A 24,544-nucleotide genomic window follows, 5' to 3' on the forward strand; every position below is an offset into this window, starting at 1 on the left:
TGGAGCTTGGTTGAAAAAACAGAATGATGAAAAATGCAAAGAATGAGAAGTGCTACTGCGAAAATAAGGATATTTTAAAGAGGTGTGACAACGAAGATGTGTTGCTTAAGGTTTCACGGTTGCACCACAAACCTCAAAGGAATTTTTATTAAACATCAGATTTTTGTAATTTAAGTGACTAAAAGTAGGTACTGTGTCTAGCTACTCACAAAAATATATGCTACACAAGGAAGGTTTGTGTATGCACTCTAAGCACTACGTACAGTACGGTAAACTATTGGCACAGGAGGACGAAAGAACAAAAAAACAAAAACTTGCTTTACTATGATAGAACATGTTTGCATCAAAAGACAGATGAAAAATAGAAATTTGTTTGAGATTGAAAAATTACTTCTACCGAAGAAACTATGTGGCTGAAGAAGTTTACACACAAAGCAAAAGTTGATTAAAAAGAGGAATAAATAAACATCTTTGGGAAATTGATCTAATGACTAATTTTGGAAAAATCCAACCTTTGTAAGAACATCAATATCTTTGTGAATGAATAATGTATAGTACATAAATAAATGTTTTCCTGAAGTACAGGGGGCAAAGTATACAACACCCCTATGTTAATTCTCATAGAGAGCAGGCACATTTTTATTATTAAAGGCCAGTTATTTCATGGATCCAGGATACTGATGCTCTGATAAAGTTCCTTGGCCTATGGAATTAAAAATACCCCCCCCCCATCCAACTACCATCACCATACATGCAGATAGCATGGGGAACTTTCCATAAGATCATCTCTCAATGCAAATCAAACAGTAATCAAGTAACGAATAACACCATCCAACTCTAGGTAGGTGAAGGTAGTGATAATGGGGGGGGGGGGGGGGGGGGTATTTAATTCCAAGGCCAAGGAACTTTATCAGAAAAGAGAAAGAAAAAGGTTCGACACAAGTATGTTTAGCAATTGAAAAAACTGTAATAGCTTTCTAGTTTATCCATCCTTTGTAGTTTCACTAAGTTGAGATATATGATATCATGTGACAAAACTCCATTCATTCAATCATATTTTATAGTAATACATAATAATATAATAATAATAAAAAACAACAATCTTACATATATAGCGCTTTCATGAAACCCAAGGACACTTAAAGAATTACAGTGGCTATACTAAGGAAGCCACTGTAGGTGTATAGTGTTTGAGCAAGAACCAAGCACCAAGATAGGTACCGTAGGTGACCCAAAATATAAGTCTTCAGCTTCATGACACAAAAATATGCCTCATGTTATCTCCTTGGTGAAATGATGTATCTGCATGGACAACACAGCACATTCCTCTAAGGAATCTAGAAGGTACAGTAGTGTTAACTCATGTAGCTAGTACAATATTTTACCCATCTGTGTAGAGCTATATGATTTTAAGCAAAAAACCTACAACACTAGGATTGTCATAAAAAGGAAAGCATAGTAATCAAAAGTTCGCTGTTTAGGAATAGAAGTCCTTATCCTTCTTTCCTACTAAGTAAACCTATTTTATTTCACATCAAAGCTCCACTTACCACAAAGTAGTGAATCAAAACTAGTTAATCAGACTCTCTTGTGTTAACAGCAGCATTTACCAAAAACATGACATTGTTGACCCTTAAAATGTTAAAATCTTGGGTAGAAAGAGCCGGTTCTGTGAATCTACGGTCACAGCACAGGATTCCAACTGTGTGAGTGGACGGTATTTGAAAAGACTTGTTCCCTGATTATAGTTTTTCAGGTAGTGTCTAAACAAGCTTTAAAGTACATTACACAGAAAGTTACATGGCTATTTCACGTAAGGCTATATAATTTTATGTCAAAAAGGAACCAGTAATGAGTGGCTTTTATTAATATCTTCATGAGAAAATGTTCCAGCATTGGACATTTGTAATTGTTTAATTTTACACCTGGTTGCAATTTTGCGTGCACATGCATCCTACTTGCTTTTAAAGTCACTCACTGGGCGTGTTGTCCTTCCCTGTGGTCACAGTGGAGTGTGAATGTAGAGACGAAGGTACCAAGGCACAGACTCCAGCAGCAGCACAGGGAGAGGACCTGTAGGGGTGGTTGTGTACATCAGCGTGTGAATCTCTCCTGTCTGCAGCCCGTAACCAGCCACATAACGCTCACCGTGGAGCAAGGGACGCAGCATGTCTCCGAGGCAGGGTTATGAGACAAGAAGGTATAATGGTCGACCATGTGGAAACATTGCAGCGAGACAAGAAAACACTAACACTGCATATGCTCAAATTTAAAAAGTAGAGTTAGAGAAACAGGATTTATGATGTTCTTTTGAAAACCCGGACTCAGTCTGTGGCTCTGGTTGACTTTTTTAAAACTCTGGATAAAACAGTTTCAAACTAATGTTTGAAAAATTAAAGGAACCTCTAGGTAACAGATAAGTCCGTGTTGCTTTGATACAAAAGCAACAATCTCGGACACAAGATGTGTTTTCGTAGTTGCTTTGTCTCTAAATGTTTTTTTTACAAAATGGACAACGTTGCAATCGAAAAGTACACAATTCAGCTGCTGCTTGTTGAGGACTTTCCATCAGAAACAGAAAACTAAGGCAGATCAATGGTAATTGCAATGCAAACCAGAGAATAGAAGAACAGTAGTTATCAGTAACCAAGAGAGATATGACAACAGTTGTAGTTGACATATTTTGTAAACATGATGGTAGACATTCTGTCACCATCTCCTGGATTACAGACTTCCATCTTATAATCCCACTCCCACTCACTTATCATTAAAAACTATTTAAAAACTATATTTTAGGAGTAGTAGTTTAGTATATGCAATATGTATTTTATATTCTTTATATTGTATTATTCCATAGATATTTATAGACAATCAAATATTTAAAGTGTATGCAAAGTTTTTTTCTTGCAATCGTATTGAGCATTTAAATGTTTTTTTTGGTAGCCTACAGTATTATATGTCTATCTATTTATCTATCTATCGTTTCCTTGTTTTTGCATTAATTATTACTGCAACTGCATGTCCAGTCTCTGGGGTGGCAGTAGCTCAGTCCATAGGGAGTTGGGTTGGGAACCGGAGGGTCACATGGTACAAGTCCCCGTATGGACCTAAAACAATGTAGGGAGTGTGGATGGGTGGTGGAGAGATGCCACTTCACCTCCTGGGCCGTTGAGCAAGGCACCGTACTCCCCCACCGGCTCAGGGCGCTGGTTCAACTGGCAGCCCACCCCCACCGACATCTCTCCATTAAGCATGTATAGATCGGAGACATGTGTGGGACACAAAGTGTAAATTGTAATTTCCCCTCTGGGGATTAATAAACAGATTAAAATTAAATTAAAATTACACAAAGCTGTGTTTCTGCCTTGCTGTTTTTACTGACATTCTTCAAACACTACGCAGACTTCTCTACACTTGGATGCTCTTCTTAAAATAAAATCTCTTGTGTTTACAGCAACAAACAGCCATTACAAAAAAGGTTAATTAAATTTCCTACAATCCATTCTGACTCTTTACAGGACAAACATATTGCAAAAATTGTTTCAAATAGCCATTAGAGTTTTAGCAATCGAGAGAGCTCTTCTGTAAGAGGATTGTTAGTACAGTGAAAGAAGGAGAATGAGGAAGAAGAAGAGAAACACAAGAGAGCATAATTCATGATAAGATTCATGCCGCTTGGTGCAACAATGAGGGAGGCAAGTGTGGTGGAAGTTCACGTACAGCTCTGAAGAAATTGTGTGAAGTGAGACTTTGTTGAAACAAAATAAAGACAAGCTGCAACTGAGTTAAAGGTTTAAGGTATTCGGTGGAAGGGTTTAATTGTTTTCTGTAGAGAAACATCAACTGCGCGAGAAACAGCTTTCAAATGAACAGAGTTACAAAGGGGCCACAATACCATCAGTAATAAACTTCCTTATATCCAGTGCCCCAGAGGAGAAAAAAACCCTTGTTTGGAAAACAGTTTAATCTGAAACGTAACAATTAACGGACCTCAGGGTACAGTTTGTTCCATTACGTATTTGAATCTGCCCCTACGGATCCAAGTTTCTGACCGGTCATTCTATCTTAGCTGAAAAAGGACATCTGTCTTTTGGATAGGCTCTGGTCTCGACCTGGGAATGCTATGATAAACACGCTCAAGGCAAGTTCTGTCAGACTCCACGTTCATCTATTCTTTAAGGAAACGTGTGGAGTCAAACAAACCAGTTGTCTCCCATCAGAGAAACCACAAATGACAGATAGAGAAGTCACATACTCTGAGAGGCATGGAGATCTTATTATGATAATTAACATGAAAATCGTTGGTTAAATGTAATTTTCCGTTACACAAGGCAGAGTGTACAACCAAACTTGCAGGGCTGAACTGGCCATGCTACGTAAAACTCCAGTTGTTTGAGCAGGAGAACATTGCCGGCAATGTTGATAAGGTGCTGTGGCCAGACCAACACAGAAAACAAGATGCAGATAAGTTTTTCTCTCTTTCCATTTTTCTTCTGTATACGGTATATTTTTCTATTACTAGGACTATTTGTTCTTAGAACTTTTACACATCATATTTATGTTTGATTGGATGTAAACAATATTTTGGTAGAAATAAAATTAAGTCCTAAACAAACTCACATGAAACTAAACCAACAAGAGTATTGTAAATATGAGTGCAGGACACATTATGTATAAATAAGCATGTAAAGACCAAAGTGAGACTATAAGTGGCTCACTGAAGCAGTGATTGGGAAAGTTGTCTTCTGTCACATCCATCAAATGAACAGGACTCTCAAGTGCAGAGATGGGAATGTAACTCTACAGGCACAAGGACCCAGCCATCCTCGGCTGGGCTGTTCAGCCTGCAGGTTGTGTACTGGGATATAAGTCCAAACAGGGGTACATTTTTGTGAGAAAGAAGTAAACATGGAGCAACACTGGTCGGCAGTTTGTGCAATGATTTAGCACTCGGTGCATCGGTGCACTTTGACATAGTTTTTTGCTGCAGAAGCTGATGGCAATTTAACAGGTATGTGTTTTGACTCAGATAGTTAATATATGTTTAATATATGTTATTCTGAAAAAGAGTGCGTGTTTGTGTGTTCCATTCACAGGTTTTGGCAACCACTTATTAATGTTATCCAGTTCCACAGAATGGAACACACAAACACGCACTCTTTTTCAGAATAACATATATTAAACATATATTACCATCTGAGTCAAAACACGTACCTCTTAAATTGACATCAGCTTCTGCAGCAAAAACTATGTCAAAGTGCACCGATGCACCGAGTGCTAAAATCATTGCACAAACTGCCGACCAGTGTTGCTCCATGTTTACTTCTTTCTCACAAAAATGTACTCCTGTTTGGACTTATATCCCAGTACACAACCTGCAGGCTGAACAGCCCAGCCAGAGGATGCTGGGTCCTTGTGCCTGTAGAGTTACATTCCCATCTCTGCACTTGAGAGGTCCTGATTCATTTGATGGGATGTGACAGAAGACACACTTTTCCCAATCAGCTGCTTCCCAGTGATGCCACTTATAGGTCTCACTTTGGTCTTTACATGCTTATTTATACATTATGTGTGCCTGCACTCATATTTACAATACTCTAGTTGGTTTAGTTTCATGTGAGTTTGTTTAGGACTTAATATTTATTTTCTACCAAAATATTGTTTACATCCAATCAAACATAAATATGAATGTGTAAAATGTTCTAAAGAACAAATAGCCTAGTAATAGAAAAATATACCGTATACAGAAGAGCTCTCATTGCTTTACGCTTTAGTCGCTTTTGGCAGCACCAGGCAACTCTTTCCGCAGCAAAACCTCGGTAAAAACCCTTACCCCTGCGCTGATCCGCCCAGCACCAAACAACGGACAGACTTGCGACGATCCGCTGAACACAGTGGAGCATTTAGCTTCTATCGCAAACGGAGCCAAAATACATTCCAGGAGTTGCGTGACACCAAAACAGAGCTTCCCCAATTTGTAGTGAATAGTTACTGCCCCAAATGCCAAAAAACACTTCTAGGATTTTGCAGGGGAAGAAATATTGGTTAGGCTTACAAATTGAGGTGAGCAATTTTGTAGCACATGTGAAAACAAGAATGTTGCTTTATCCTAGTTCAACGAGGTAAAGTATGGTTGTATCCAAATGTTAGACAAAAATGGCACCATGAGCAGAATAAGCACACAGATTTTCTTTATTGTACACTTCCTCACTCTAGTCCTAAACTAACGATTGGATTGAATTAACCAAGATGATATTATAGAGAAGAATTAATTGCTTTCATCAGTTAATTCTCTAACAAAATTGTCTTAAGGTTTATCATGTTTTTTTCAGCAGATTAGTAGATTATGTAATCTCTGATGTCAAGCTTTACTGAACCGCACCTAGAATAAGCGTTGCCAAAACAGTACCTGCTCACCAACAATAACTGAACTTGATAAATACAACCAATATTCTCCATGTTGACTTGATCCATCTCAAGTTCAAGTCTCTGCAAGTTGTCACATTTATTAGCATTAAAGACCGCTTGGATGCACCGTAAGATACAGCCACCGGCTAAGGTAATATATGAGAAAAAAATCCCTGAAGCAGCAAAATCAAGGCTAGATTTAGGTACAAAGAGGAATTCAGCATTATTGGTAATCACTTCATAGGACCACAGAAAATGTGCCAGTATGCAGGCTTTCCAATCAGACCCACACAGACTCCGTCTCTTCTTTTTAATGGTCCTCCTGTAGACTAGGCTATCCATCATCTCAACGTGGCCAGTTATCATAGGACAGTTCTTGGCTTTTTTTCAACATAGGCACCTCCTCATCACTTTCTCTCTTTGCCTGTTTCCCTCTCCGCATATCCTCTCTCCCACACTGATAAGCCTCCTGCGTTTTTCTTCTCCTTTCCTTCCCAAAATGCTCCCACTGTCATACGGACTCAATACCCAGAGGAGTTTCATCACTTAGCTCTTTAACCTTCACAGCATAGTGCATATACAACTTCCTGAATTCCCAGTTAACTCACCTTAGCTAAATACTAGCTTCCCATTACATACTGCCTTTAGCTTGGGTTCTCTGACAGGTTGTTAAGTGGCTGCTTGGGTCTTCTTCTCTGCATCTCCAGGCTGTCATTTTCAACTGCTGTCTGTCCGGAACAGGCATAGCCATCTGGCTCAAACAACGTCAAATGCCTAATTTGCTCCCGCTCCACAGAGAGCAGGCATTATGTAGAGCTTTTGGTTGTTGTCACCTTTTTGTGCTCCTTTTTCATGGTTGGCTGAAAGACAGTGAAGGCGTCCACAGAGCAGATCTCAGCAAGGCGTCAAAATGCAGCTTAACACTATGTGTCAGTACAGTTGGTACAACTGGCAGTTAGTTTACAGCACAGAGAGGAGAAAGAAAGACCAAAACAAAGCAAAAATGCCAAACATTTAATGACCTAGCTTCTGAAATATACATATTAGCTGCGCTTGTAAATTGAATGTCCTTTTGGACGTTTCTTTTTACAAAACAACATTTGACAGCTATTTTGTAATGAATTGTGATCGTTCTTGTGACTAATTATGTTCCCACAATTCTCTGACATTTTCCAGAATTTTATAGAATTAAGCCATTGTGGATGTGTTTGCAAATCATGACAAGTATTAGGTGCACATTTTCATTTTCTGGTAGAATTGACCTAACCATATCGATAAGCTGGTGACAGATAAAAAAAAACTAACTGTAAAAGTAGGAACAGCTTCAATTCTTCTTGAAATTGATTCTCCAGAATTTTAACTGAGGGACGAATGCCATTCCCCATCACGTCCCCCCAAAGCTCCTGATGACTGTGAAGGCCACAACACATGAAGCATACAGCATACTTTTAATTAAACTATTTAGGTATTGTACATACCCTGTATAGAAGTATGTTTTTTAAAATGATTATCAGATGGTATATAGTGTGACGGTATAAAAAACGAATAATGTTATGGAACATATACCCGCCCCCTTACCAAGTAAACTATAAAATGACTGATAGCCAGTGCATGTATCCATGGCTGAAGACATGTTTCATATATTCAAATTCCCTTTAAATCATACATCCTTTGCTTCCCACAGTCTCCAACTACAACCAATTAATAATAACAACATTTTATTATGGTGAGGGCAATATTTTTTTAGGCAACCAGAAGCTACTCTCAGACTCTAGATGCTAGTTGTTTCTCCTTGGCCTCTGTGGGGACCTTACAGCATAATGAGAAACAAATAACTCTTCATGGCTACTACTAACAGGTGGCGTGACTGACCACAGTCCCTGAATGCTGACCCTGACGAACAGCAGTGACACTGGTGGGAATTACAACTCCACTACTGCAAATACAAAGTAAGAGCTTAATGAGCTGACTTCCTGTAGGTGTAGGTAAAATCTGCTACAGTATTCCTGATACTGTAAGCTCTGTATGTGTATCATCTCTTTTTGTCAACTGCTATTGTGTTCTCCTTGAAGACAGCTGAACAATTCAACCACAAAGAAACACAAATTTGCAAATTGAAATGTACCTGTTACTTGTTGCATCACATGCCCGTGAGCACAAATTGACTTCCAGAAATTCACTTTGAGAATTAGGGCTGCCCCAACAACTTCTCTAGTGTCAGATTCCCACTTCTTCCCATTTATTTAGACTGAAACCTCTCAGTCACTGTTGCTCTCTCTGTTGTTCCAAGTACACACTTATGAGACACAGCTGATGCAACAAGTTCACACCCGTTTCTTGACTCTGAGGTTAAATTATTCTGAATACCAGATAGAAAGAAAAAGTTATTTTGAGAAATACACAACTGGCTTTCTTGCTGAAATTTTAGGCTACTGTAGATGATCACATCGTTACCGCACTTTACAGTTAATATGAAGCTACAGCCAGCAACCAGCTCCCTTCGCTTAGCACAACAGCCGGAAATGGGGAAACAGCTAGCCAGTCTTGGGACCAGCTGGCAAGCAACCTTCAAGAAATAGTCTGACACATACCCCTGTAAAACTTTACCTTGTTGTTTTTGGGGCTGGTAGTGGAGTAGTAACTTTGGATGACCAGGCTAGCTGTTTCCCCTGTTTCCAGGTTTTATGTTAAGCTAAGAAACCTTCTCCTAGCGGTTCCTTCATATTTAGCATACAGGCAAGAGAGTGGGTGACTCTTCACAAGGTTCTCTGAAGTGTCTTTGGGCAAGAAGCAAATCACAACCAGATCCAGTGATAGATAGTAGTCCAATGTAAGAAAACAAAAAGATAATAGATAGATAGAAGAAGATAGATAGATAGATGATAGATAGATAGATAGATAGATGTTTATCTCATATGAATGGTTATAGAGTTCTGTGTGCATACAGGTCAGTTTTGTATTAATGTATGAACGCTCAAATGTGTAGTCTATTTTTTCGTGTACATATTCATAACATCTATTTTTCGTTCACCATTCAAACCTTAAAACTGGTTGCTTTTTTACACATTACTATCATGTACTAATTCCTGGGGCACTAAACAATTTTGCTTCCATTACACTACATAATTTTAACACAAAGCCGTGTTACATGAGGGCACATTATATAAGACCCGCTGACTTTCCCATATTTCCTTGCAAGGCCTGTCCTGATCATAAGGAGTATTACGTACAAGACCCTGCTCTGGTTTGGGGTGATCATTGTACAGCTCAATATCAGCTTTCACAGGGTTAGATATATCTCCTTGTTCATGAGGGGCTCCATTTATACCTGCAATCTCAGGATTATCTTATGTGATATTTTAGAGGATTCCAGGTTCGTCAGACTGACGAAGGAGGCTTTGACCTAAAAGATCCCTGATCAGCGGGCCTGGTGGTATGAGAAACTGTCCTACAACCGCATAATTGTTGTTCTGACTGTTGTGTGGTTTTGGCTGCCTGCAAGCTAAGATCCAACATGTTGAAGTTGCCTTGACCAAGATGACAATTCCTGTGAGGACATTGTTCTTTCGTTTAACCTGCACTCTGACTTCTCAATGAAGGCAAGTAAAAGCAATGTTCTCCATTCCACATTTCTTGTAACGCTGGGTTTTCAAAAGAAGTAGATGGTCATTTGCACTTACATATTTTCTAAAACAATAACTTGATTTGATTAATCAACTTATCGTTTTAGCAATACTGTAAACAAAAGTTTTTGATCATTTATTTGTAATTTCGTAATTTAGGGAGCAACAAAGGAAATACATTTGTTAGTTCCTAAGGAAATGGCTTCTCTCTGTATCATTGTACATTGAATACTTTGGGCTTTAAGTGTTTGTCCAACAAAACAAGCAATCTGAGAATTTCTCTTTGGCTCTGAGAAATTTGATAAGCACGTATTACTCTTCTATGACATTCTATGAGTAAAAATCGCACCTATCTCACATATATACACTATACATCCAGTATATATCCATATCTATATATATCTATATCTATATATATATATATATATATTATATATATATATATATATAATATTGCCTGTACTGATTATTTTTTACAATCCTTACTCACTCCTATTTGTGTTAATGTAACTCTGTTCAAACTTCCTGCCTAAATCTTCCTCACCAGTGTTCCCTGTGTCCATCCTTCTCTAGGCAGAGGATTGACTTAGTGGAAGAAAGCACGGACAGCCCTGCTTGGACCGCTCCCTGTTCGCAAAGCTCAAGGTGTCCTCTCTACACCATTACCCTGGGTCAACACTCTGCAATGACTATTGGAAGTTTGAGTGAAAGTGACACTTTATTAGCAGAAGAATGTAAAGGTCTTTGTCTGAACAACTGACTAAACAAGTTGTTACACTGCTGCTCCTGTTACCAGACCTACTGTACGTTCCTATTCTGTGAATAAAATCAGCGCAAGGAGGACGTCGCCATTCAGTTTCCTTTCAAATAAAAGACTAAATGTTAGTCTTAGTACCATTAGTTGAGCCTAAGTAGCACTTTGAAAGGATGGGATCGTAGGACACAGGATTGACTTGTCCTGCTGTATCACTACGGCACTTCCATTCAAGAGAAACATTGCTTGGATTCTCTGGTTTTGTCTGTGATGGGCCAACTGAGACTGCTGTTTCTATTGACTCCTCTCCCCAGTGATGAGTAAGTGGATGAATACAGTGTCAGCCTCTGCAGCTGCAGGCCACTGTGTTGGAAAAAGGCGTCTTCGCCAAAGTAATCTCTTGGCAAAGACTGGTGTCCCTGACGCTAGTGCATGATGATCCACACAGAGAGGGGGTGGGTGATGTGTGTACTTTGGGTCACCAGACCTGACATTGTCCTTGCAGTGTATTGACAACTGTGTATACATCTTTGACAGTGATGCATATGCCAGCAACAGAGGCTAATATTCAGAGTTCCATAATGTTTTAGCTCTCATCACTAGCAAGATCTGCCAAACTGCTGGTTGTTTTTCAGTGTGTCAAAAACCAATGTGAAATTATCACATCCTCCTATGGATGTTTTAAATCATCCATTAAGGTTGGATTCAGTAAGGGTTCATTAAATGTGCTATGACAGTAATGATGCAGCAGGTGATTGAGAGAATTGGAAAAATAAGGGCCGCATTAACGAACAGATAAAGTAAAAAAAATTCTGAATCATATTCAGTCAAGTATTCTTCGTGTGTGTAAAACTCCCCATGCGTGGAGTAAAACCAATGACTCTTTCCAAGCCCACACGATATGTCCATAAATAGCCTTACTTACGTACAAATCAAACATATTTGCACCTGAAGATAATTGGTAATTCGAGTGAGAAGAATGACAGCAACACAAGAACCACATGAGCTATTTGCGGAGATCATCAGAAGTGCAACATGACTGCTCCCGTGTGTTCTCTTCTTATAATGAAAGATCAATTCATTTTCCATATGCAGGGGGATGACTAAACAGACCACAGAGTGAAACAAGGGCCCATGTTGGAAAGCACACCTGCAAGATGCATGAATTGGTGAATGATCGCTTGCATGGCTGTGCTGAATAAGGCATTTCCACCCATAGCCTATACTTCACGTGGATAGCCGGTCATTGATCACCCAGTTTGATTTCAGTATGGGAAAGCGGAAGGGTGTGTTTGTGTGTGTATGTTTGTGTGTGTGTGTGTTGTGTGTGTGTGTGTTTGTGTTGTGTGTGTGTGTGGTGTGTGTGTGTGTGGTGTTGTGTGTGGAGGGGTAGCTGTCAATGTGTGGGGTCAGATTAGGCTATAATCAACAAGATGTGCTTGTGCCTTTAAAAATGCAACACACCAAACCAAGCCAAAACCCATGGTTTTTCTGAATAACCAGGCTATAATGCTGGCAGATAAGACAACAACGTTCAGACCAACATCATGAACCATGCATGCGGATTTTGTGACGATATAACGCGCTCAAGAGTCAATTTGGAGGTTGGCATCATGCAGAATGCAAGGTGGTACTGTAAATGCTCACCGCGTTATATCATATTACGGCTTATTACGTCCAAGGTTGAGCATATGCGCTAATTATCCCTCGGGGTTTCGATATCCCGTTGGGCAAGCAATGGCTTTTGGGATCGCTACATCACCAAAGAATTTGGAAACATAAAAAACACTTGCATATAGGCTAGCAAATAAATATCCGAAAAAAATGTCGCGTTTATCTTACCTGCCATGACCAAATCGATGCCCGGTTCGGTGAGTATGTTCGGGTCACTTTGAGATCTGCCTCGTTGCGACAGCCGTCTAGTCCATCCGATGTAGCCATGGGGAGACAGCACAGGATCCTGAATAAATTTTGAAAACCCACGAGGCAGGCAGGTCAGGAGAAAGCGCGAGTGCAGATTTAATTCGCTCTGACAACAGCCGCTTTGAGCATCTACCAGGGAGCCATGGCTGAGCAAATTCAGTGTGTGTGTGCGTGTGTGTGCGTGTGTGTGCGTGTGTGGTGTCTGTGTCTGGCTGTGTGCAGGATGATGTGTGGATGGGAGGGGTGATGTCCCCCGATGATGCCCTCCCTGTCCAGCAACACGACAAAATTCCGACACACATCGATACATTTGGAGCTATTACGAGATATTTATATTTTTATGGTGACAATATTTTTGCAACACAGTAGTCTATGATTTTATTGCGTCCCCCCCCCCCCCACACACACACACACACTATAGGTTTTAAGATGCATCTGGTAACGCTATAAATGCCAGCATAAGTCGAGCAAGCATTGTTTAGCTGATCATTAAACATTGACTGTATTGGTTAATTAGTTAGAATCATAATGTATAAAGCAGGTTAGAATGAACCACGGCCAGCGGTCACCGGATGTAGGTAGGCCTATGTGTGATGCCTACTCAAACTTAACAGAAACAAAAAAGGTGCAGGATCAGGACATCTACAGTAGGCTATAAGCACAGTAGGCTATAAGCGTTGTAATTTCTTATTGTCTATATTTCGCTCCACAAGCAGACGAATGCATAAATCTGTTCATTTATTTGGTAAACTATGAATCAACGGTAGGACGTAAAACATGTTGCAGGCGTATTGTTAGAAGCAAAAGGCTATATAAAAACGCCTACTCTAAAATACAGCAATTGCATGAAAAGCATAATTAAAGCCACCGCTTTCGCATCTAAAATAACTTCTACCACTCTATTACAAACTGTTAAGTTAGAATAAGTGCTTAAAATAGGATACAATCCTTCCATATTTATTTACTCGCAAATATCATAAAATGACTCTATTTTGCTTAAACAAAGAAGGTCACATCAGTGCCACAGGAATACATGTGAAAGCAGCCCATTGGCTTGTTCCACGAATGACGCGTTAATGCGGAAGTTAACCACCCCTTAGGAGAAAGATGGCAGCTCACAGGTGCAGCTATTCGGCTTTGCTGCTTATTATTTGTAGTTTTCCATGTTTGTTGTAGCAGAAAGCCAAGAAACGACACTACCACCGCCGATAACCATGTGACTGCGGTCGACATCACACAAACAGCCACAGAAAACAGCGGACAAACGGCCGAGCAGCCTCCGTGGACAGGCTGTGGAAGCAACTGAGGTTGAAAGGCGACTCCGATGATGCTGACAACCACAACACGACACTTCTACTCCCGAAACCGCTGTCCCCTCGGTACCACCGCCTAAAGACGATTTTCAGGAGGAACTAGTTATCAGACCGCTGCACTCGGGAGATATTTACGCCAGCTTCCGTTCCGCACACTTTGGGGGCTGATTTCATGAGAGGAAACAAAGGTAAGCTAACTGTAGCAGTGATTTAACATGCCATTCATTTTAGTCAAACAAAAGTGTTACTGTTGTAATAGAATGCTATGACGTATTCATACCCTTCATGTAAGTATGACGATTTGTCAGTAGTTAGTCGTATTTTTTACGTTCAGTAATACGTTCTTATCCAGGTTCCAGGTGTGGTTCCTTGGTGTAGACTTATGAGAACAGTGAAAATCCTTTGCTCTTTCAGTATGAATTTAGCTTTTTTTTTTAATCTTCTTCTCTCTTTGTGTTGATTGTATTTCTCGAGTCCCTATCTCTCTTTCCCAAGTCCCTGGGCCAGGTCATCTCCAAGTTCTCAGTGCGAGAGCTGCACATCTCCTTCACGCAGGGCTACTGGAGACCATGCAATGGGGCACCTTTTCTACCGTCCCCTCCTGGGGCTGAACTCTGGGTCTGGTTCCAGGATTCTGTGACAGAGTGGTACGGCCTTCTGGTGGAGGTGAAGAAATGTTTTGTATTTCGATTTGAAAAAAAAGGTAAACAAGCTAGTCTCTACCACCACCAGCAAAGCTCAATAGATTTGAGATTTTGCAGGGCAAAATCAAATTGCCGCAGAGTGGGCAGGTTTACCAAGTCTATAAACAAGCACTACTTCTCGAATCTAGTATTCGTACCATTTTCTGCCCTTTTTCAGTGTCGTGGTACCTGGAAGAGCTGACAAATGTTTTGCAGGGACTTCTCGCTTCACTGAACTTCATTGACTCCCACCACACTGTTCAGCCCGTGCATCCTTCAAACCACTGGGTATAGGCAACGGTACAGAGAGGCTTTTTCAATCTCCCTTTGCATTTTGTAGAGCACTTGAGTGATGAGCCTGAATAAAAGCGTATGTGTTGATTAGACCTTAAACTCTGGCAGCATGCAGGTGCTACAGATACTGCCCAAGAAGCATTCATACTTACAGACTTTGTTTTTTTTGTGTTACACTGGAAGTGACGGACCACAGCTTTCTTCGCTATGCCACCCTCCCACGAAGATTGTTTGCACTGAGAATTTGACACCCTGGAAGAAACTCTTGCCATGTGTCCAAGGTGGGTGTCTAGTGTGTGTGTGTGTGTGTGTGTGTCTCATTCTGTCACACAGAACCACAGCATACTTAAATGCCATGTGTGCTCGCTTGTGATGATGATGCACATAGTGACATCCATGACTTTTGTCTGAAGCACCTCATTTGAGGCAAAAATTCTCAAGATAATATTTTCAAACACCATTTCAGTGTGCAAATGTTGGTTACGGCAGTAACTTAGTTTCTTTTTGTCTTTATGTGTTCATGTTGCACTTGCAGGCTGTCTTGCTGTCTGTAAAGTCAGAGAAACTCTCCACACAGTTTTCATTCCCAGGCAGTGCACATCAGACCCGTGTGCCGGGACTGGCAGTGCAAACCACATCCTGGGAGCTGAGACAGACAGTATTTGGTCTTTGACCTGCACACCCCTGGACAGGCGCAACGCGGTGAGCAAAATCACATTCTTCCTACATTAATCTCTCATTTAGGTTTAGATTTTCCTGAGGTTTGTTGTGTGTGGTAGTAGAAAAAACATGATTCGCCCTTTTGGCATTAGTTAACTTAGCTAGGGCTTTGTCCTCAGGTGGCTCTGTTAAGATTTCTCTCGACCGACCGAAGCTTGTCCACTGGCCTCCTCTAGTAAAATCTACACGACATCACAGACAACCCTCAGGTTTGACTCTCACATAATATGCTATCATCCACTCAAAATGATTAGTTATTTCCCTCATGCAAACTTAACAGAAAGAGGATTCATTTTCGTCAAAGCAGTATGAAGGTGCAGATATTCAAAGGTTCCTTTTTTGACACCTTGTAGCATTTATTTATGAGCTGGCTAAGAAATGCTGCCATGCGCTAAAAAGACAATTGCAACAACAAACATGGACTTAAACTATGCAGCTTAAAAAAAAAATCATTGCAAAATGGATGCACTACACATTGGCTCAGGGACACACATATGTTACACTTAATGTAAACATAACCCTTGTATACAAAAAACCCATTTAAGGGTACCATTTAAGATGATTTGAAACTTATGTAGCAGGTGTCGAAGGTATAATCTGTGCACAGTATGTATGATGCGCAATTGAAGGAGAATGAATTGTCATATGCAGGGGAGCAGTTTGAGGTGGCCCGGCACTCCCCTGCTGAGCCGGCAATGGTGCTGGGGGACAGACACCCTTCTCTGTCTACGATCTGACCCAGCAATCACCTTGGCACTGTGCCGCCCTCAATCTGTTGATCCGCTGGAAATCCAGTGAGGGTGGTAAAAACAGCAAGGCATGAAACCAGCTTTGTGTAAGAGACTGGACATGCAGTAGTCGTTAATAATTCAATGCAAAAACAAGAAAATGATGATAGATAGATAAATAGATAGATACTGTAGGTTAATAAAATACATTTAAATAGCTCAATACAGATTACAAGAAAAAAAACTTTGCATACACTTTAAATATTGATTATCTATAGAATATCTATAGAATAAACAATAAAAGATATAGTAAATACAATATACATATACTGAAGTACTACTCCTTAATATAGTTTTTTAAATATTTTTTTTAATGCAATGGGTAGAGTGGGAGTATAAAATGGAAGCTGTAATCCAGGAGATGGTGGACAGAGATGTCTACCATCATGTTTACAAAATATGTCAACTACAACTGTTTGTCATATCTCAATTGGTTTTATGATACCTACTGTTCTTCTTTACTCTGGGTTTGTATGCATCACCATTGTATCTGCATTCTTTTTCGTTTTCTGTAGAAAGTCCTCAACAAGCAGCAGCTGAAGTGACTGTTTTGGAATTTAAAATGTTATATGTGCTTAACATTGTGTGTGATTTGCATATACATTTAGCTAAAAAGCTCCAACACTGTCATATTGCAACGTGTGTCCATTTTTAAAAAAACATTTAGAGACAAAGCAAATACGAAAACACAACTTGTGTCCGAGATTGTTGCATTTTGTATCAAAGCAACCACGTGCTTATTTGTACCTAGAGGTTCCTTTAATTTTTCAACATTAGATTGAAACTTGTTTATACCAGACAAAAGTCACCTAGCCACAGACTGGAGTCCTGGTTTTCAAAAGAACATTCATAAATCATTTTCTCTAACTCTTCTTTTTAAATTTGAGCATATGCAGTGTTAGTGTTTTCTTGTCTCTGCTGCAATGTTCCCACATGGTCGACCATTATACCTTCTTGTCTCATAATCCCTGCCTGCAGGAGACATGCTGCGTCCCTTGCTCCACGGTGAGCGTTATGTGGCTGGTTACGGGCTGCAGACAGGAGAGATTCACACGCTGTGATACAAAACCACCCCTACAGGTCCTTCCCTGTGCTGCGCTGGAGTCTGTGCCTGGTACCTTCGTCCTACATTACACCCTCACTGTGACCAGCAGGGAAAGCAACAAGCCCAGTGAGTGACTTAGAAAGCCATGTAGGATGCATGTGCACGCAAAATGCAACCAGGTAAGAATTAACAATTACAATGTGCCAATGGCTGGAACAATTTTTCTATGATTGATAAATTAATAAAAGCCACTCATTACTGGTTACTTTTTGACATTATGAAATTATATTAGCCTACGGGAATGAGCCAATTTTCAATTCGTGTAAATGTACTTTTAAACTAGGTTTAGACACTACCTGAAAAACTAAATCAGGAACAAGTCTTTTCAAATACCGTCCACTCACACATTTGAATCATTGCTGTGACCGTAGATTAGAAACGGCTCTTTCTGCCCAAGATTTTAACATTTTTAAGGGTCAACAATGTCATGATTTTGGTAAATGCGCTGTTAACACAAGAAGAGTCTGATTAACTAGTGTTTGCATTCACTACTTTGTGGTAAGTAGAGCTGATGTGAAAATAAAATAATGGTTTATTAGTAGGAAAGAGGATAATGTACTTCTACTAAGACAGCGAACTTATGTGATTACTATGCTTTCATTTTTATGACAATCCATAGTGTTGTAGGGTTTTGCTTAAAAAATATTGGCTCTACACTGATGGGTAAAAGTATTGTACTAGTACATGAGTTCCCACATACTGTACCTTCTTAGTTTCCTTAGAGGAATCATTGTATTGGTGTAGTTCCATGCAGATACATCATTTCACCAGAGGGAGAGAACATGAGGCATATTTTGTGTCATGAAAGCTGAAGACTTACATTTTGGTCTACCTACTTACCTATCTTGGTACTTGGTTCTTGCTCAACACTACACATACTACAGTGGCTTCCTTATATAGCCACTGTAATTCTGTAAAGTGTCTTGGGTTTCATCAAAGGTGCTATATAAATAGATTGTCTATTTTATTATTATTATTATTATTTAATTATATGAATGTATGGAGTTTTGTCACACTGTATCATATGTCTCACTTAGTGTGAAACTAGAGATTGGCATGGTGTTTTTCAGTTAGATTGATTAGCTGGTTTGATTTGCATTGAGAGATGATCTTATGGAAAGTTCCCCATGTCTGTCTGTATGTAGGGTGAAGGTAGTGAGATGGGGGGCGTTTTTATTATTCAAAGGCCAAGGGAACTTTATCAGGATGCATAGTATCTTGGATCATGAAATAACTGGCCTTTAAAAATAAAATGTGCCTGCCTCTATGGAATTTAACATAGGGGTATGTACCTTATGCCCCCTGTATTTTGAGAAAGAATTTATTTATTACTAATACATTATTCATTCACAAAGAAATTGATGTCCTTAAAAGTTGGATTTTCCAAAATTAGGCATTAAGATCAATTTCCAAAAGATGTTTTTTTTATTCCTCTTTTAATCAACTTTTTGCATGGGTGTGTAAACTTGTCAGCCAATGTAGTTCTAGTAAAGTAAATCTTTTCAATCTCAAACAAATTCATATTTTTTTGTCTTGTTTTGATGAATGCAAACATGTTTCTATCATAGTAGATCAAAATTGATCAGAAATTTTTCTCTGCTCTACTCTTTGAAATTTTTTTTGTTCTTTCTTCTCCTTGTCCACTATGTTTACATACTGTACCAGCGCATCTCACAAATTTGTCCTTTGTCTCGTAATACTGTAATCTTGTTTCTTTGTGAATGAACCTGCAACCAGTCAAATCTATTGGCAGTCAGTACTGTTAACAAACGAAATCACAATGTTCAAGGCCATACCAGTGTTCATTGTACAGTTTACAGCCTACAATGCACTGTACTACAGTATACAATACTGAAAGGGACACAAATCAAAGAGTAAAAATGTGACCAATGTGCTCTTCTTGTCTTTGGGCTGGGTCAGGCCAAGCACTTGTCAACATCACTAGCAATATTTCCCACCTTCAACACCTGTTTGTTCTCTGAACACATCATTTGAAACGAGTGAAATCAGTTTTGAGTGTTTGTGTCAACTGATGACATGTGTCCTCTATTGTATTTGATTGTTGCCACTTGTGTTTACCAGTATAGATGAACATGTGCATTAGCGTATGTACTCTAAATGTGTTGTGAAGAATGAATGTGTTTAGAGTTTCACTGAAAAGTCTAAGTGATATCTGCAATTGTGTTTTACATGTGAACTGGTTTAAGGTATTGACAACAAACTGCACATTATCACAATGAGTTCAGGCAACTGGAACTTTGTTCAGCCAATGGGTTTTACTGTTTTAGCAATGAGAAGAACTGTAATGATCACTAATGATTTTTTTTTCCTTCACCGGCTACATCCACTACCACCGTCTAAGGACCGTGTGAGGCCCACCTGCTGGAGATGCTGGTCCAGCTTCCTCCGAACTCCGTCACCGAGGTCACCATGCAGTTTGAGAGGCTCTGCTCAGTGGACTGAATACACCCCTGATCCCAACCATGGCTTCTATGTTGGGTATGGAGCATGTGGAGTTGTTCTCAAAACTATTTTTTTTTTCCCAGAGTTGCTAAAACAAATGCAGATACACTGTTACTACTTGTGTCCCTTCAAAGTTGGAATGTTGTATGGTTTTGAGGGATGTAAGAGTAGGTGGTTTGAAACATCTGTGAAAGCTTTGTATTAATTTTTCGTTTCTTAACACATTTAGGTCTTCAGTAATCAGCTCTCTTGTCCCAATTATTGTTGCCATGGATAAAACAGCACTAGGAACGCCTTTTCAGCAGCTTGTAAGTAAAGAGTTGTTTTTTCTGAGTCATATGTTTGCTGATATATATGTTGCTACTCATAAATGTTTTAAATTTCTATAAGAACCACATTTGTTGGGGAAGGTCAAATGATCAAATTTCCCATCTCTTTCCAGTTTTCCCTGCAAAGAGAGTCCAGCTACTTTGTGCGAGTCTATACAGAGCTCTGCTGGTCAACCTGCCAACTCCTGACTTTAGCTGCCTTATAATGTCATCTGCCGACCTGCACTGTGGTGGCCGTGGGCTACGGCTCCCTCTATACACCTACTGACCGGAGCTTCCAGATAGAAGAGCCCAGCCCAGGATTGGCCAAGCGATGCCAACATCATCCGAAAGAGGTGGGTGTGCCGCCACTCTGAGGCTGGACCAAAAGCCAACTGGCTCTTTTTTAGAAAGGAGGATTTCCTTTTGGTGAAACCACTGGCTAACTGATATTCGGGCAAACAGAGTCGAGCACTGTATGAATGTTTTGAAAACTGTCACTTAAGTTTTGTTTTTCGAATGGAATGGAAATGAAATTTGAACATAAATGTATTCAGGATAATTTCCTGCGGCTAGGGAAGAATATAGACATTTCTCTATTAGTGGAAAGTAAGAGTTCTGTTTTGTTTAACAGAAACCAAAGCTGTGTATATGCTGCTATGGTAACGGCATCAGAGGTTTTGGTGGGACTGTTTTTGTTTCTGGATGTTTGAAGCCATAACTCATAATGGCTATTAACTCATATTAGCCATCTGAGACATTTTGTTACTATGGGTGGTAAAATTATTTTTACAAATCCAGCATTAAAAGCCTCAGAGCTCAGACAGAAAAAGGACGGACTGCTTTCCTGACCTGTTGATTGCAATCTCCTGCTAAGAAAGATGTCATATTTCCTATGACAGGTACATCTTTCCATGTCCAACCAGAAATACACAGCAGCTAACTATGGATCTCCAGAAGTATTTCCTCTTATTTAATAATTCCCGATTAATGTGTTACCTGAAACACATTTTAAGTAGTTTTAATGTTTGAAAAAAAAAAAGCTCTCCACAAAAATACTAAAAAGTTACCAAACCATAGTTTTTTAATGTGTTCCAAGCACTAACATTACTTGTCTGGCACCCTCTTCCTGCCATATAAAAAAGGAACAGCCCTCTTACCACATTCATTTTGCACTGTGCACTTGGTTGTTGGATGCATGCTTGAATGTTTAATGCAAATGTCAACAGTCTTTTTTCTTTTCTTTTTTTTTTCTTCTTCAATGAATTGCCTTTAGTTTGTTGGGTTTTTGACTCATCAACTCATCAGTTCATTGTGCACTACACACACACACACACACCACACACACACACCACACACACCACACACACCACACACACACACACACCCAACACACAACACCTCTACCAATAAATACAACCATGTGTTGTTTATTAAACTTTTTTACCAATAATACCATCCCGTTTGTCTGCCAGAATCTGTATTACTTACCACTGTGTGCCCACATTTTTGTGTCAACAAACTTGGCCTCGCTTCTGGCAGTCTCTGAGAGAACAACAGACGTCTGTTTGGGTCCGTCCAGCGATTTTCACCCTTGCACGTTTGGCAACCCCGTGGAACAAAACAGCATTCCATATAAGTGATATTCATGTGGTCAGCTGTGAACTATGTTACTCTCTAAGCAAGTAGATATACACAGCTGGAACCACTCTGCTGGCTCAGTCCTATTAGTCTTCAATGTAATGGCTTGTCACAGCGACAGAACCGTCACTTTTGTAGCATATATGTTTGTGATTAGCTGACAAGTACACTTTTTAGTCACTTAAATGACAAAAGTAAATGTTTACAAAAAATTCCATTGAGGTTGTGGTGCAACATGTTTGAAACCTTAGAGCAACAGATCTTCTTGCCACCTCTTAAAATAGTCTTGTTTTCTGCCAGTAACCACTTTCTATTCTTTGCATTTTTCATCATTTGTTTTTTCACAAGCTCTCACCTAATAAGCCCATAAAAGAGCCTGTGAAACTCAAACGTATACCCAAGGTGTCCACTACATAAAATTCTAGGTTGTGGAAACATGTTTATTGGTTTATAACAAAGAATGTGATTCTATGTTCTTGCTTTTCCAAATGTAGCGTAGAATACTACTTGATTTTTGGTATCTACTTAGCACAGGGACATAAAATGGCATCTTATCTATATAGAAGGAAAACTATTTACTTTGTTCCCCACAAAGAATCCTACTTTGAGCAAGCTAATGCTCAAGTATTGTACCAAAGTGTGCTACTATGGAGTTGAAAAAGTAGGGAAAAAATGAACATGATACTTTTTCTGTGTTGTTGCATAAGAGATGAAAGATTGTCACTGAGCTGTCCAATCAGTAGGGTGCACTGCAGGCGTGGCCGCAGGTTGTCTTGCAGCACTTCTGCTCTCCTGGGCACTGACCATCATGGTAGCAGTACTCAGCACACGTGGTGGTTCCCTGGGGAGGGGCGCAGGTACCCGGCTTCACTGGCGAGACAAAAAACATACCCACTGTCAACACATTCATGTGATCACACACTAGGGACTTTTGCCAACGTATGTTGCTCACATCTAACCTGTGTATGGTGCCATGCACTGATGTCCACATCCATTGCTGCAGCACTTCTCATCCTCGAGGCAGTCACTGTCATTGAAGCAAAATTCAACACACAGTCCTGCGTCCCAGGGCCAGTGAGGACACACTCCTGGTTTAGCTAAAGGGAAAAGAGACATCAAGAGTTGAAACGGAAACGTAAAGTACTGCCCATGCTTCATTCCCACATCAGTTCAGTCACTGAGAAGATGTGACCAAAATGATTTAACAGCTGCTGCCCATTTGAGAAAAAGTACAACATTGTGGCTCGTACTGAAAGCAGGAGGGAACACAGACTCTCCACCGTCAAAGACACCATGTGGTCAGCAGGACAGTCGTCATCACCCCACCCACCCTCATGGATGGGACAACATTAAGGCGACGGGAGGTTTTGGACAAATCCCTGAGAAAAGAAGCAGTGAAGCAGAACAGAAGAAAGATCAGCTGTGGAAACTGGGATAACTTAATAAAGGTGGTTGCCAAACAACTTGTGGAATGGAACACACAAACACGCACTCTTTTTCATAATACATATATAAAACATATATTACTATCTAGTCAAAACACATACCTGTTAAATTGCCATCACTTCTGCAGCAAAAACTATGTCAAAGTGCACCGATGCACCGAGTGCTAAATCATTGCACAAACTGCCACCAGTGTTGCTCCTGTTTACTTCTTTCTCACAAAATGTACTCCTGTTTGGACTTATATCCCAGTACCACCCGCAGGCTGAACAGCCCAGCCAGAGGATGCTGGGTCCTTGTGCCTGTAGAGTTACATTCCCATCTCTGCACTTGAGAGGTCCTGATTCATTTGATGGGATGTGACAGAAGCACACTTTCCCAATCAGCTGCTTCCCAGTGATGCCACTTATAGGTCTCACTTTGGTCTTTACATGCTTATTTATACATATGTGTGCCTTGCACCATATTTCAATACTTGTTGGTTTAGTTTCATGTGAGTTTGTTTAGGACTTATATTTATTTTCTACCAAATATTTGTTTACATCCAATCAAACATAAATATGAATGTGTAAAATGTTCTAAAGAACAAATAGCCTAGTAATAGAAAAATATACCGTATCCAGAAGAAAAAAATGGAAAGAGAGAAAAACTTAGTCTGCATCTTGTTTTCTGTGTTGGTCTGGCCACAGCACCTTATCAACAGGCAGGCAATGTTCTCCTGCTCAAACACTGGGAGTTTTACGTAGCATGGCCAGTTCAGCCTGCAAGTTTGGTTGTACACTCTGCCTTGTGTAACGGAAAAATTACATTTAACCAACGATTTTCATGTTAATTATCATAATAAGACTCCAATGCCTCTCAAGTATGTGTGCTTCTCTATCTGTCATTTGTGGTGTTCTCCTGAGGGGAGACAACGTGGTTTGTTTATGACTCCACACGTTTCCTTAAAGAAGATGACGTGGAGTCTACAGAAGCAGTTGCCTTGAGCGTGTTTATCATAGCGGTCCCAGTTCGAGACCAGAGCCTATCCAAAAGACAGATGTCCTTTTTCAGCTAAGATAATGACCGGTCAAGTAAC

At 39.9% G+C, this 24,544-nt stretch overlaps 2 protein-coding genes and 1 pseudogene across 2 annotated transcripts in view; 1 reads left to right on the forward strand and 2 right to left on the reverse strand.

Annotated features, from left to right (window-relative positions):
• LOC116691868 (WAP four-disulfide core domain protein 18-like) overlaps positions 1-5,411 on the reverse strand; it is a 7,486-nt gene extending 2,075 nt beyond the window's left edge. Inside the window, exon 1 of the mRNA XM_032519753.1 lies at positions 5,215-5,411. Coding sequence (XP_032375644.1) covers positions 5,215-5,317 — 103 coding nt within the window. The 5' untranslated portion in view covers positions 5,318-5,411. The remainder of the gene's footprint in view (positions 1-5,214) is intronic.
• An 8,404-nt stretch (positions 5,412-13,815) lies between these two features.
• Positions 13,816-20,759, forward strand: LOC116691864 (GPI transamidase component PIG-T-like; annotated as a pseudogene).
• A 1,850-nt stretch (positions 20,760-22,609) lies between these two features.
• The window catches only part of LOC116691869 (WAP four-disulfide core domain protein 2-like), a 29,492-nt gene continuing 27,557 nt past the window's right edge, over positions 22,610-24,544 (reverse strand). The window contains exons 2-3 of the mRNA XM_032519754.1: positions 22,983-23,120; positions 22,610-22,893 (exon numbers count right to left, since the gene is read on the reverse strand). Coding sequence (XP_032375645.1) covers positions 22,760-22,893; positions 22,983-23,120 — 272 coding nt within the window. The 3' untranslated portion in view covers positions 22,610-22,759. The remainder of the gene's footprint in view (positions 22,894-22,982; positions 23,121-24,544) is intronic.

This window comes from Etheostoma spectabile, chromosome 7 (assembly GCF_008692095.1).
Source record: "Etheostoma spectabile isolate EspeVRDwgs_2016 chromosome 7, UIUC_Espe_1.0, whole genome shotgun sequence".
Taxonomy (NCBI): domain Eukaryota; kingdom Metazoa; phylum Chordata; class Actinopteri; order Perciformes; family Percidae; genus Etheostoma; species Etheostoma spectabile.